Raw genomic sequence first — 14261 nt, forward strand, 5'->3', positions numbered from 1 at the left:
GAAGACTCCTAACCACCCCTGTGCTCCTATTCCTGCTTCACAGACTCTGTTCATGATAAGGCAGCAAAAACGACCTATTGGAAACTAAGTCAGAACCTTATGCTTCTGTTTAACACCTTTCAGTGGCTTCTGTTTCCCTGTGAATAAAAGCCATAGTCTGTAGGACTGCATACAAGACCCAGTATAACTTGGCTGTCTGCCTCTGTCAATGTGCACATGCCCCCATCTGACTTAATCTCTTTGGAGTTCCCCTTGCTGAGCCTGCTCCAGCTACACTGGACTTTTTACTCTTACCCAAACATAGGGCCTTTGCTCTGGCTATTTCCACTGCCTAGAATGTTCTTTCCTCAGATTCCAGAGGTCAACCTGCCATCCCCCACCTCTACCGTACATCCTTCATTCTTGCTCAAATGCCATCTCGTCGATGAAGGTGTTCTCCTTTTCCCCTAGCAACACTCTACCCCATTCCCTGTTTTACTGGATTCTAAATTTCTTTTCATTCTCTAATATAATTTTTTTTTCATTTTCCATCTATGTCCTGCTACTAAGATCAAAGTTTCATGGGGGTTATTATTTATTTGTGACAGTTTTTTTTTTCACTGCTGTGCCTCCAGTTCCCAGAGCAATGACTTCAAGGAATTAAGCAAATACCTTTGGATTAATGGTTGAATACTAAATAGAATAATGGTTTTGGAAATAGATGGCTGACGTTTAAGATCTAGTTCTGCCACTTACTACTTATGCAACTTGGGGCATGTCTTTTACTCCTTTGAAAGTATATTAACTACATCTGTAAAATGGGAATAAGATTCTAGACTTGACATGCACCGTGCCTCCGAAGTTGTGCAGTATATGATCAATACATTGAGATACCTTGAAGAATGGTATATAAGGCCCTTCTCAAGGCTGTTGAAGAGAATATCTGGAATATTATAAAGTGAGAGTTAAAAACTTCCAATTTTTGAGTGCCTAGTATGTTCAAAGAATTATGCTAATGATTTTACATATTATCTCAATATATAAACAACTTCACACAGTAGGAGGGACTATCTCTATTTTACCCTTAGGAAAACTGGGGCTCAGGGAAGTTAGATGACTCACACAGAGGCTAACATCTGTTAAGCAGAGAGTCCAGGAATCTGGTCCCAACCACTTGCTCTTGCCGTTATGTCAGCACACTTCTCAGTTATGATTACAACCATTGTCCCCTCTAAATGGTCCCAGTCTGGGTTGTCTCCCTTCTCCTTAAACTGTAGCTCTTAATAGGCCATTTATCCTCATTTTCATTTTTTATGACATTAAGAAAGGGATTAGAATTTAAGGCATAATAGGAGTGGTTTCTGCAGCGACCAAGAGAATTGTTAACCAGAGCCATGGAGGCTCCAGGTGCCCCAATCACAAGCCAAGAGTAACCAGTGTCATTATTGAATAATTTCCCTCATGTTTAGATGTTGTATTTATAGTATTTAAGATTCACCTAGGTCCTAAGGAAACATGGTTTTGTGTTTTAATAATTGGAATACGGGAAGTAAAGGGAAAGGAGGGATTCACTTTATGCTATTAACTCAATAAAGTCAAAGCCTGGAGAATAAAATAATACTCTGAGGTGCTCGTTCTAAACAGTTGACAGGAACCGATACCCACTTCTGTCAGCAAAAATGGTGACTCGGTAATATTGGTAAGCCTGGGGTGTTTTCTTTTTATCTTTCCCCCTGATGTTGCAATTAATTCTTTAGCTTACTGACATTGCCAAGAAAAGTTGGCTCTCATTTCTACCTCATATTAAAATTTTAACATCACATTAAAGTGCACTGTGAAGTACCCCATGATGCCAGTAAGTAGTTACAGTTGAGACCAATACTTAGCTTTGATGGTAGAGTCACAGGGTCAACAGAATGAGAGTGGGGGAAGGAGAGAGATCAAAAGAAAATTTTTTTCTTACCTGCTGTGCTCCTGAAGAAATAGAAAATATGACTTCAAAATCATAGTGTTCTATCATACTTACATGTTTTATGCACCGATCTTGGTCATTTAAAATTCACATCATATGTTCCTTCAGGGAAAAATAATGATAATAATGAGTCGGAAGTTTCTTATATATTTCTTTAATATTCTCAGTTGACATTATGCTCTATTTTCTATCACATTTCCTTTGACCACTGGTATTTTATATAAAATATACATAAAATATTTATAAAATATATATATACACACATACATATCTATTAATATAAAAATGGTGATTCTATGAAAACCATACTGGACTAATACTAACTTAAAAAGTTGATGCCAGAATTTCAAACACATATTAATACATTAATTTAAATAGACAATTACAGTAATTTTCCCTCCAGTGCAAGCTGTCATCATTTTTCCTTATCTCACTCGCAGAATCTGGCACCTAGATAATATACTCTAGCCATCAGAAAGCCTTAATTGATCAATTTTTCATTTGGATGATAATATGTACATTTTCAATTAATGAAAAGGCACTTATTAAGTGCTTTTTTGTGTAGGGGGGCTGGACATTCTACCGATCAATTTAAATAAACCAAGCCCTAGCTCACTCTTAAAATTTCACATTGAACATTAAGGCATATAGATAGAAAGGACATTCAAAAGGGCAAATTTAAAAGAAACAATACATAACAAAATGAGTCAAATTAAAACATAAGTGCTATATCTATTGATTAGAGTAGTATAGCTGGGTAAGGACAAATCAAAGGAAGCCTTTTATATGATTTCTGTGTGATAGATACTGATTCATAGCAAGGTAGTATTTCAGGACCTATTTGCATGAGAAAGGAATTGTAAAAATTTGGCAGTCTGTTTTGGGTGGGAGTATTAGTCATTGCATTCTGTTGGCAAATGTACAAAGATGGGTTTAAGGTATAAAGATGAATCTGATTTGATATGAATATGTATTAGTATAATCATTAGAAATGTGTATAAATTAATAAATGGTTCTTGATTCTTGTTAGACATGAAAATCATCTGAGGTACTATTACAAAGTACTAATGCTTGCCCTCCCCTCCTCCCAGTGCCTATTAAATCAGAATCTCTGAAAGATGGAAACTGGACATTGGTGTTTGTGGAAAAAATGCTCCCCAAGTGATTCTAATATGCAGCCGGGGGTGAAGATCATTGGGTTGCATCCATTTTTTAATACTCTCAAGATATAAAATGTGTTCTATATATTTCTAGGTAAAAGTGAATCCCATATACCTGAAGCTGACATTTCACTTTTGAAGCTAATTTCCTGTTGGAGAGACCAGTCTGTGCAGGTATAATATAGTGCAGTGTTCCTGAGGTTATCAGGAGAGCTCCTTGCTGTCCCTTTCTATCCAGTGATTAGTTCATTCATACTCTACTTAACCTGAGAGTACAAGTAAGAGGTACTGCTGTCCTCACAAAATATTTCCTCCCAGGCATTTTATTTAACAGGACTAACACAGAGACTAATAACGAGGGGGGAAAGTGGGAAATGACATATGCAGGATGTACCAGGTTAGGTGGTATGAATAGAGGGGACTGAGGAGGGGATGTTCCTGTTGTTACAGGTAACTTACTGCCTATTGAAGTGTTGTATTGTGGCAGAATTGTCTATTGTTTGATTTCAACATGTGCCATGAAAAATAAGTCCCTCAGCTTGGGAATTTGGTGTGCGTACTTAGGAATCATTTTTCTATCTTACGAGTACCTCATCTGTAAGCTGTTTTTTAAAGCTGGTTTCCTGAAGGCCCAATTTAAGTCTTTCTATCTCTTTTAAGGCTTTTGGGGATCCTAAAATCTTACCAGGTGGCTTGTACGACATACAATAAATATCTGTGCATTGATTAGGTGAATATTTATTGGAACTTTATTCCTCTTCATGAGCTTAAGAAATGTCAAATTTGCAAGACAAGCATAGCAATAATTCCAGTTACAAATGTTTATTCTTAGTTATAGGAAAACAAAGAAGTTACTCAGAACACATGTGGGCTCAATGCCACAAAACCAAATAAACACAGTTGAGAATGGTTATTGAATCTTCTTACCGTGGCCTACAGGTTTCTACATGATTTGCCACTAGCCTAATTTCTTCACTCTTCATTCCCTCACTGCTCTAAGTAGCCACAATGACCATTTTATTTTCAAAATAAATGAGCTCATTTCTACCTCAGGACTCTACTGTTCTCTGGAGCAGGAACTCATTTTTCCATTCATCATTTCGGTCTTTGCTCAAAAGCCACCTCCTCAGAGAAGTCTTCCCTGATTATGTGCCTAATGCCACCACAACCTCCCCCACTCTGTACTTCCCACCAGTCACCATCACTTTACCCAGTTTTATTTTCTTTGTTGCAATTGCTTTTAATGGAAATCATACCATTTGCTTTTTTGCTTGCTTACCTTCTGTCTTCTTGCTGTTCTAGAAGCTTGCTGAGAGCAGGGACTTGGTATGTCTCACTCACCTCTCTTTTACCAATAGCCAGAAAAGCAGTAGTCATAGCAGCCTGTCAATAATATTTAACAAATGAAAGAATAACTCTGAAAAAAGCCTCTGTGACAATCAAATGAACATTAGTACATGTTGACTTTACCAGTATGTTAGCAACCACCATAAAAGTCTCTATTAAAGATAAGATTTCCACTCCAAGCCACCTACCCCATTCCCTAGCCTAAGAATTCCTCAGTGAGGAGGGAAAAAACCTTAAGGAAAAGATTTCAACAAAAAATTTATCCTGAATTGCTCTAACTAAAGATCTTTTGTAATAATTCATTTGACCTTCAAATAAATTTTAATGTGGTTTGGTCAAGTTTGGACTAATGGACCTTTAAGGTTCTATGATTCTATGACCTTGTGTAAAAGTCTGGCAATGCGACAAACGTTACCAGAGCATTTATTACTCACTCTATAGGAAGTCTAAGCTTCAAAGCTCTCCTTTTGACTCTGCCACTAACCTGATGAATAACGCTGGAAGATAGGTTTAAGTGTTGATTATTTATTTTCCTCATGTGTAAAATGGACATGATAATTCCTGGGTCCTTCAGAATCAAGAGACTTCAGAGTCTCTTACAGGTATTCATATAAATGCTTCATTAACTAATCTTCAAATTCTTTATAAAGCTGTTCATTTAAGCAGTTAGGCAAATCCTTGAATCTACCTTTTAATGTATTTAAGGTGGAAATGGAATGCTTCTGTAAAATAGCAAAATCCTACTTCAGAAATTGAAGGGGGGCAGGCACGTTAAGGGAAGAGTAAGAATGAGTAAATTTTGCAGATTGATGAGTTTGTCTGGAGATTGTCTCTTTTGCTTCTTATGAATAAAATACACTCAACGCAGAAATAAATGCTGGGAAGTGCTTGGGTGGCTCAGTTGGTTGAGGGTCCAACTCTTGATTTCAGCTCGGGTCATGATCCGAGTCATGGGATCGAGCCCTGCATAGGGTTCTGTGCTGGGTGTGGAGCCTGCTTGAGATTCATTCTCTCTCTCTCTCAACCCCTGTCCCTTTCATCGATTCATGCTCTCTCTCCATCTCGAATAAAAAAATTAAATTTAAAAAAAAATTTAAATGAAAGAAATGCTGGAAAAGCAACAGTTAGGTTTTGGAGCTGCTAATTTGCATGTTTCTGATGCTTCTCTCAAGTTCTCTGGATTTTATAATTTAACACCAGTGGCTGAACTCATGACATTCAGGCCTCCAGGAAGTATTGCTTTACAAACACATGAAAAAATCAGTGTCAATCTGAGTGTTGAGAAAATGCTTTTCTACTCGAAAATCTGGACACAAGCAGGGGCTCTTACAAGTCTTCGTGATGCTCTGCTATTTTACAGAACTTTGCTGGGTCAAGGTTTTAGCAGAAAACCATTAAAACCTTTAGCTTGCCTATGGCATAGTAGTACTTCTAGAAGTAAGTATGTGGCCCAGATTTGTGACTGTCTCTTTCCAGCCAGTGGATTTGTAAATCCTCACTTAAATCTCTGCACATTAAGGTGTAATACTTTGCATATCTGTCTTTTCAGAGAAAGTTATTTATATGCATTTAGAAGACAGCTTTATAGTCACAGTGCTTTAAATTCCAGCTCATCATTTAAATCAAAAAGTTATATGAAATGTCTAAAAGGTTTATATTTTGTTGGGGTAAGTTCTAGCTTTACAATCTATAAAATGTATTTATATACTAGAGATGAGTGTACATTTAAATGAGTAAACATTTATATACTAGAGATGAGTATACATATAAATGAGTATACATTTATATACTACATGCATTTATATACTAGAGAGATTTAAGTATTGATAGTTGGAAATTATCAGTAAATTCTACTTTCCACACTTTCTATTTTGGAGTACAGAATCTATTTCAATTCCATTAGCATTTATTTAGTACCCACTGTATACCAGATACTGTGATAACATTATTACATGCTTATAACATGTACCATCTGTCTGTGGATTGGAGGCATGCTGAGTATTGATTTCAAACTGAGCACAAAGTGTGTGTTTGAATTTGTTTCTAATTGGGTGTACACCATTCACTATTCGCTTTGAAGTTTTATGGTTCTGAGTATCTTACTGATTATGGTTTAATACGTTTTATTCAGTTATTTCTGCTTCCTCTTATTTTTCAATGATACTCATACTATTTATTCTTGCAGTATGCATTGAAAGTGAAAGATACGTCAAAAAGCCCCAAAATTCAATAGTTAAAAAATAGGGTGATCAAAGCCCTAGTGCTAGGCATCCTGTGGGTAGACTCGGGATAATAGAGAGGGGACAGTGGCAGTGGTGAAACATGAGTCATCTTGACAGAGGGTAAGCTTTTGATGGGAAGAGGAGCAGGCATTGGGGTGTGGCTATAGGAAAGGTTTAACTGTCATCCAGAGAAGGATAATAGGAAAGTGTCCCAAGGTCACCTAGGTTAGTGGTGTCCTTCCTATTCTCTCACTGATTCAGCTCTTGGCTTTCCTTGAGTTCTACCTAACTGCTGCACCTTGCCTCCTATCTTGCCAGGAAGAGGCTAAGGTACATTGTCACTGCCTTTTTACTGAGGGGTAAGAGTATAGAAACTTGGGAGGACATATACTACAAAGGATGTAGAATCAGGTGTCAGAAGACCTGTCCGTCATATATATGTGGAACTTGGGATGTCATGTCCCAAGTTTGTCATTGAAAAAAATGAACATACTGGATTAGATGCCCTGTGACAACCATTCCCCTCCCAGTTAACCCAGTCACAGATCCTTCACTGGCTATGTACAATAACTGGAAGGCAAGCTTTGCAGTATGTTTAAACTGTGTAAAACCATGTACACATACACACAGTTTAGTGAGATTTATTCTTAAAATCTTGCCTTTAGCTTTCTGTATTAAACCTAGTAAAAATGCTTTTAGCTAAATAGTACTTTAGAGCTAGACATTATTTGAGGAGCTAAACTTGTCTTTAAGAGCAATATAATATATTTGCATTAATTTTCTTTGCCTTCTGGTGAAAATGAAAATACCTCAGGAGAAAGAACAAAGAATTGCTTCCAACTTTCCTTTCAGAATCTCTTATGTTTCCTGAAGAACAGGCTGATGGTTTGGGTTCTAGTGCTCAATATCTGCATTTCAGTGGTTTCAGATGCTAAGTCTAGTGGAATAGAGCATTACAGTTTATGTGAAACCTATTTAAGTCAAAATTCCAGGCTCTCAGTTTTATGTAAGACCCCAAGCATTTGTAATAATATTTTAAAATGTATTTAAAAAATCTTTATAGGTAACTGAAGCAATACAAGCTGTTCTCTTGGCAGAAGTTCAACAGCATATGAAGACCCTGAGTAAGAAAGCAGACAACACTCAACCAGGGTCCATGACAGAGGACGTTCACTGTGCGATGAGGCAGATTCTGCAGAAGACGGAATGGACCCGGGAGGAGATAGAGTTACACTGTACTACAGACACCTTGCCTCTGCAAAGTAAGTGCAAAATTTATGGGCATGCACTTTCATCAGAACTTTCCTACTACTTAGAGCGCATTGAGAATATGAGTTCACAGTATATCATTTCTGCAGGGACCGAGCCAAGTGCCCTATTTCTGACCTATTCTGCTATCAATTTCTTCTTATAATTCTCAGGTTTCTTAAAAACTTCTAAATTCTATTATAATCAGTAAATACTTACCAGAACAAAAATTTATGTTGTTTATTAAAATGTTTTTAAGTGAAGTGATTAAAAAAGAAAATAGGATTAACAGTAATAGCTTAAAGGGATATACATTTTAAGAATACCTTGATAATAGTGGGTCCTAAATTTGTTTTCATTTGCTACCTTGATAATAGCTATGTGCCAGGTTTCTTTTCTGTTTCTAAAAATAAGAAATGTAGTACAAACTGAAATTAAACTGATTGACAGGGGGACCATTTGATGATATAACAAATTTTATCATTGTAACTTCATGATGATAATGTGTATTGTTCATGGATAGCAATTGAATCTCAATTTCTGCTGTAAAATGTTACCTGATTTTTCAGTCTATTTGCTGGGACTTAAAAAAATAAATGAAACACAATTTTAAAAAGTACAAATATGATTTTCAACCTCACTTAGTAAGCTTTTGATTAACAAGTAAGTTTATGGTCAAATATGTATTTTTTTCAGGGAAACGTGTTACAAATTTATGTGTTCCAGGTTGTTAAAAATTATTACGTATTATTTTTAGCTGTCAAAAAGAGATTTTCTTTTTATTTGGGACTCAGGGAAATGGTGCCATATTTAAAATATTAAATCCTAGGACAGGTGTCATTCTTTTTAAAATTTTTTTTAAATTTTTAAATATTTTTTAATGTTTTATTTATTTCTGAGAGAGAGAGGCAGCATGAGCAGGGGAAGGTCAGAGAGAGAGGGAGACATAGAATCCAAAGCAGGCTCCAGGCTCTGAGCTAACTGTTAGCACAGAGCCCGATGGAGGGCTTGAACCCACAAACCATGAGATCATGACTTGAGCTGAAGTCAAGACTCTCAACTGACTGAGCCACCCAGGTGCTCCCAGGTATCATTCTTAAAAATCTATTACGTTTAGTTCTTATTAGTTTTATAAGATTACTGATTGGATAGCATGTAGGGAGAGGGAAAATGTAGCAGAGAGAGGCTTCTTCTGGAAGGCCAATGATCAAAATAGGTAGAATATTTCCTAATGCCAAGACAGACACTGAGGATGGTCAATTTAATAAGCAATTTGATAAAGCTCAATGGCAATTTCAAGTCATTTGTGTGTCTGTTGTCCAGAAATTAGCTTTAATTATCTGGTAAATTCACCCAGTTGAACGAGCTCCTTTTTGATCATATCACATAATTGTAGTCGTATTACACCTTTCAAGCAAGAGGAGAAAAATTCCTTTTTAAATTAATTTTCAGTGAGTGCATGTGGGTTCTTGATTCATTGGGCAAGCACCCACAGTGTCATTAATACATTTCTTCCAACTCCCCAAAGACAGCTAGTATCATTCATCATGTGTTAGCTGTCATTATGTGGCATTTATATGCTTTATCCCTAAGCTTGAGTGTCTAACTTATCCTTTGGCCCATAGCCCTCTTTTCTTGGTAAGAAATTAATGGCAGGTTATCAAGGTGAAACTTTTGATAAGTTTTGCTGTCATATAGCTTACCCGTCATTTGAAATTTCACCAGACTGGGCCCTGTTCTATCCCCAAATAATTCTTGAGTATTAGAAAATACTATGGAATTTAGTCTTATTATGACTAAAGACATCTGGAATTTAAGTTAGATATTAACTATCTTAATATTTAAGATATTATTGATCATTATTGAATGATTGTTTGCCAATGTTAAAAGAAAATTAGGGTGAGTTTGTGATAGTCGGTAGATGAAATTTAGAAGTCTTATTTAATTTAGAAGTCTTATTCCCAAAATGCTGAGCACATATTTTTTTGGGAAATACTGAACATACTAAAATACTAACCACAATTGCAATTAACGGAAACACATACCATGCACTGAAGAGGAAAATTTACAAGCAATATTATTACCATTGGATATTAACATTCCATTTCTTTCTCTCTTTTTTGGAAAAATATATTTTTAAAATATTCAGAGGAACTTTGTAAAATTATGAGAAAAGTTTTGGACCTTTATTAAGTGGTATATAATATATTACTTGTTGAAATTAAAATTAAAAAAAAATTTAAAAATAGTAAGTGAAAAGCTATTTTATTTATTTCAGATATCCTGATTCAGAGGATAAGGAGATGGTGTAGACGTGATTATTCCTAAAATTTTATAGACAGAATTTACTTCAACCCAGTGTCACCACATCTATCACCAAATATTCTTAAAAAATTTTTTTGTTTATTATTTTTGAGAGAGAGCGAGAGTAAGAGAGTCAGAGCATGAGTGGAAGAGGGACAGCGAGAAAAGGAGACACAGAATCCAAAACAGGCTCCAGGCTCTGAGCCATCAGCACAGGGCCTGATGCCGGGCTCAAATCCACAAACTATGAGATTGTGACCTGAGCCAAAGTCAGAGGCTTAACTGACTGAATCACACAGGTGCCCCTATCACCAAATATTCTTATGATAAGTGGTTTATTTTGTTTTAGCTTCAGGTCCTTGCTCATTTGTCCTCTGTGACCTCCCATCCACCTTTTCCACCCTAATTTCTTTTATTCTTTCTTGGTTTCTTAATGCATTTTATTTGTATATTATTTGGAAAATAACAGATGATGGCTTTATTATGAACAGATATTCATAAACTTATGAATATATGCCAAAGTGTGGTATATTAGGTTTATTAGCATTATAGCAATATGGCAATAATAGATTATAAGGAAAAATAACAACAATAACAATTATTGTTCTCTTAATACACTCCAACACTATGCTAAGTACTTTATGAATGCTAACTCACTTTTTCCTTTAATTCTCACATTATTCACATGAATCTTGCCTCTCTTTCCAAAATTTGAGTCATTTATGTAAACAATTTTATATTTTTTTAAGTGTCCATGTTCACAGAAATGAAGTTTCTGAGTAGCACTGAAAATAAACTACTCGCTAAAAAAGATTCCCATGGTGCTATCTAGGCTTATCCTGAGAAATTACCTGTGTACATTTTTTGACATATTAATTACGTATCTTTCTCAGACTCATTACAATAAATAGTATTTTTTTTTTTAATGTTTTATTTATTTCTAGGAGAGAGACAGAGAGAGAGACAGCGCGAGCAGGGGAGGGTCAGAGAGAGAGGGAGTCACAGACTGAAACAGGCTCCAGGCTCTGAGCTGGCAGTCAGCACAGAGCCCGACGCGGGGCTCGAACCCACGAACAGCGAGATCATGACCTAAGCGAAAGTCGGACGCTTAACCGACTAAGCCACCCAGGCGCCCCCAATAAATAGTATTTGTAAAAATATTCTATCACTATGCCCGCTTTCTTGAATGCCACTAGTGGTTTATATCTTGTACTTTGAGACATTGTTCCTATTATGATCCCATTGTTCAAAAATGAATGAAGTAGGGCTTACAAGAGTCTATGTGCCTTATCTAGAATCACAAAATAAAAAATATCTGGCAAACCCAGATATTCTCTTAAACCCTGTGTTCTAATCCAGTAAACTGCATTTTCCATACTGGCAGCATGAAGGAAATTTGCTCTAAATCAGCATGATCTGAAAATTGAATAATTTATTGAGTGGTTTTCTTAGATTTTTATTCTCCTCTCATAAATCATACTTTCTATTACCAAAGAAAATGCAGAGTGTTCAATCATTGCCATCTCAGCCCTCATAATAAAGAAAATCACCAGGTTTGTTGAACTATTTGAACATGAGATGCATCTACAAAGCAATGGAAATCAAGTGAAGTGAGAAGTGAAGTATAATGCACGTTTGAACTTTATAATTTTGTACCTTATTTATTTTCAGTGTTTTCACTTGTTAACATTTCACAGCATGTATTTTATTTAAGATCTTAATATTTGTGTATCAGTATTTTATGAGAGAGTGCTGGATTTTATCTGGGTTAACATTTTTATAATAGTTACATTGCTCTCTTCCTTAATCTGCTTAATAAGAAATCATAGAATTAACATTCAGGTTTGAAGTTAAGATTCATTGCTTTAGAAACAGCAATGGTTTGTATTATTAAAATGCATTAGAAAGTTATTTCCTTTTATTTTTTTTAATGTTATTTGGATCCGTTGAAACAAGTGCTCTAAATTGTTCCATTAAATAAACTGGTTGAAATAGAAATGGAGGCTTTGTATATAAAACTGCCACTTGGAAATTATTGGCTGAATTTAAATTCATGTTAAACTGTGTGGTTGTGAAAATGATGCATCAAATATGGGTATTGCAATTAATCTTTATTACATGCATTGGTTTCAAAGACTTATCTCCAAAATTAAATAATGAAAATGTGCTCTTTGTTTAAATAAAACCATGCATTTGTGGAATATAAAGGTAAATAAATTCAACAGAAAAGTTTTCTAGTACTGGTGGCCATTGGCAGAAGGACTGGATCAGGACAGGTTTCTGCCTATTGACTTTCTCAGAAGGAAATCTGTCTAGTGGTGGAAAGGCTTTGATATAGAGTTGACTACCTCACAGAGAAACTTTCTTGACTATCTTTATTCATAGCAAATGCATCTCGCACCCTCTGTGAGCAACCCAGGCTAAGTGAGAGGGCCAGTGCATTCCTCTTTAAGGCTACGGAAGCCATTTAGTAAAGGTCTGTGTGATGTGTATAAGCAAGAAGCAGAAAATAATGGGAGATATATCATTGAAAGCCTTGAGTGTGATACTAAGGTCTTAGGCTTTCTCTGAGAGAGATAGGAAACAATTTGAGCAAACAAAGTGCCCGTATTTTAATGTCGCTTCCATTTCCAGGACCAGGGAGAGAGTCAAGGATACCAGTTGGGAGGCTATTATGCTAACCTACATGATGGCAGTTTAGAACAAATATGGTGGCTTGGATGAAGAAGTGATCAGATTCTGAATGTATATTTAAGTATAACTTACAGTATTTGCTGATGGATTATATATGGATGAATAAGATCATGAAAGTCGATACTTAACATTTTTTCAAACAAAAAATATTTGATATATGGGTTGACCTGGGTATCCTGACTTGATTCCTAAGTCAGATAATGTGGTTCACTCACAAATGGTATTCCAGGTATGCTGAAGGAAGAGTGAAAGACGTACTTTACAGAAGACGGTCCCTACTGTGTTCAGTTTCAAGTGTCCCTGCCTAAATGACCCACAGATTTTATTTTCTAGTATTTGCTAAACTAACCCTCAGAAAATGAACAAGAAGTTCTTGCCAAGAAACCATGGACTAAAGATAATATTGGTAATGCAAGTTTAAGCAAATAAGATGCAAGTGGGATTGCCAAGTTTATCTTAAACTACGTCACGAGGGGTGTGTGTGTATGTGTGTGTGTGTGTTAAAGACTTCTTTTTGAAACTTATATTTGTGTATACCTTATAATAGACATAATGTTGATATACTAATAGCATGTATATTATTTATAAACAAATATATACATTAAAATGCACATATAGGCATATATTATATACATTAAATAAATGCTTCAGAGATCCTCCTTGTTATTTTCTGCATGAAACTACCCCAACCATAGCCCTTGAGTGGATTAAGTTAAGAAGGCAGATGCGAGAAGCTTTTGGTTATTCAGGGTGGGTAACTTGATATTCCACATGGCACACTGTGCTGTCTCCAAGACTCTGACTGAATCTTCATGCACCTCTCTTTCGTATCACTCCTCTATGCTTCTATGTACTGTTCCAAGAGTTGGGGGTATAACAGTAAATCAACTGAAAATCTCCAACTGAAGACACAGACTAACATCGGGGTAGCCATGACGTGTGTCTGAGGCCACAGGAGCTGCAGAAGCACATCAGAAAGGCATCTAACCCAGTCTTTGAGGTTTTAATGGCTTCTTAGAAGAAAAAGAAAAAAAAAAAGATGCCTAATCCAAGACCTGAAAGATGAACTATGATTTAGCCAAGCCAAAAGTTGGACTGGGAGGTGGTAGCTGTTTGCTAAGAGTACTAGAGCCACATCAGCCTTTTTTTTCATTCCCAAAATCATCTGATTAATACATGTGTGAATGAGGAGGCTGGACATCAGAGAGAAACCCATAACGCCTTTAATTTCTTCTGTGGAAAACATCTGTGTCCTCTTTGAATCTCACTACACAAATGCCTTCCTTTCCTAAGCCTTAGTCTTCTAGAATAAGGACAATGATAATGACATGATGA

At 36.0% G+C, this 14261-nt stretch overlaps 1 protein-coding gene across 5 annotated transcripts in view; it reads left to right on the forward strand.

Annotated features, from left to right (window-relative positions):
- WDR72 (WD repeat domain 72) overlaps positions 1-14261 on the forward strand; it is a 221939-nt gene that overhangs the window by 133976 nt on the left and 73702 nt on the right. For 4 of the 5 annotated variants that reach the window (XM_077764377.1, XM_077764378.1, XM_077764380.1 and 1 more), the window contains 2 exons: positions 3206-3285; positions 7744-7942. In XM_077764377.1, coding sequence (XP_077620503.1) covers positions 3206-3285; positions 7744-7942 — 279 coding nt within the window. Of the gene's footprint in view, positions 1-3205; positions 3286-7743; positions 7943-11176; positions 11995-14261 lie in introns of those variants that run through there. The other variant, XM_077764379.1, reaches the window with a different exon arrangement.

Source organism: Crocuta crocuta, unplaced genomic scaffold (assembly GCF_008692635.1).
Source record: "Crocuta crocuta isolate KB4526 unplaced genomic scaffold, BGI_CrCroc_1.0 scaffold102, whole genome shotgun sequence".
Taxonomy (NCBI): domain Eukaryota; kingdom Metazoa; phylum Chordata; class Mammalia; order Carnivora; family Hyaenidae; genus Crocuta; species Crocuta crocuta.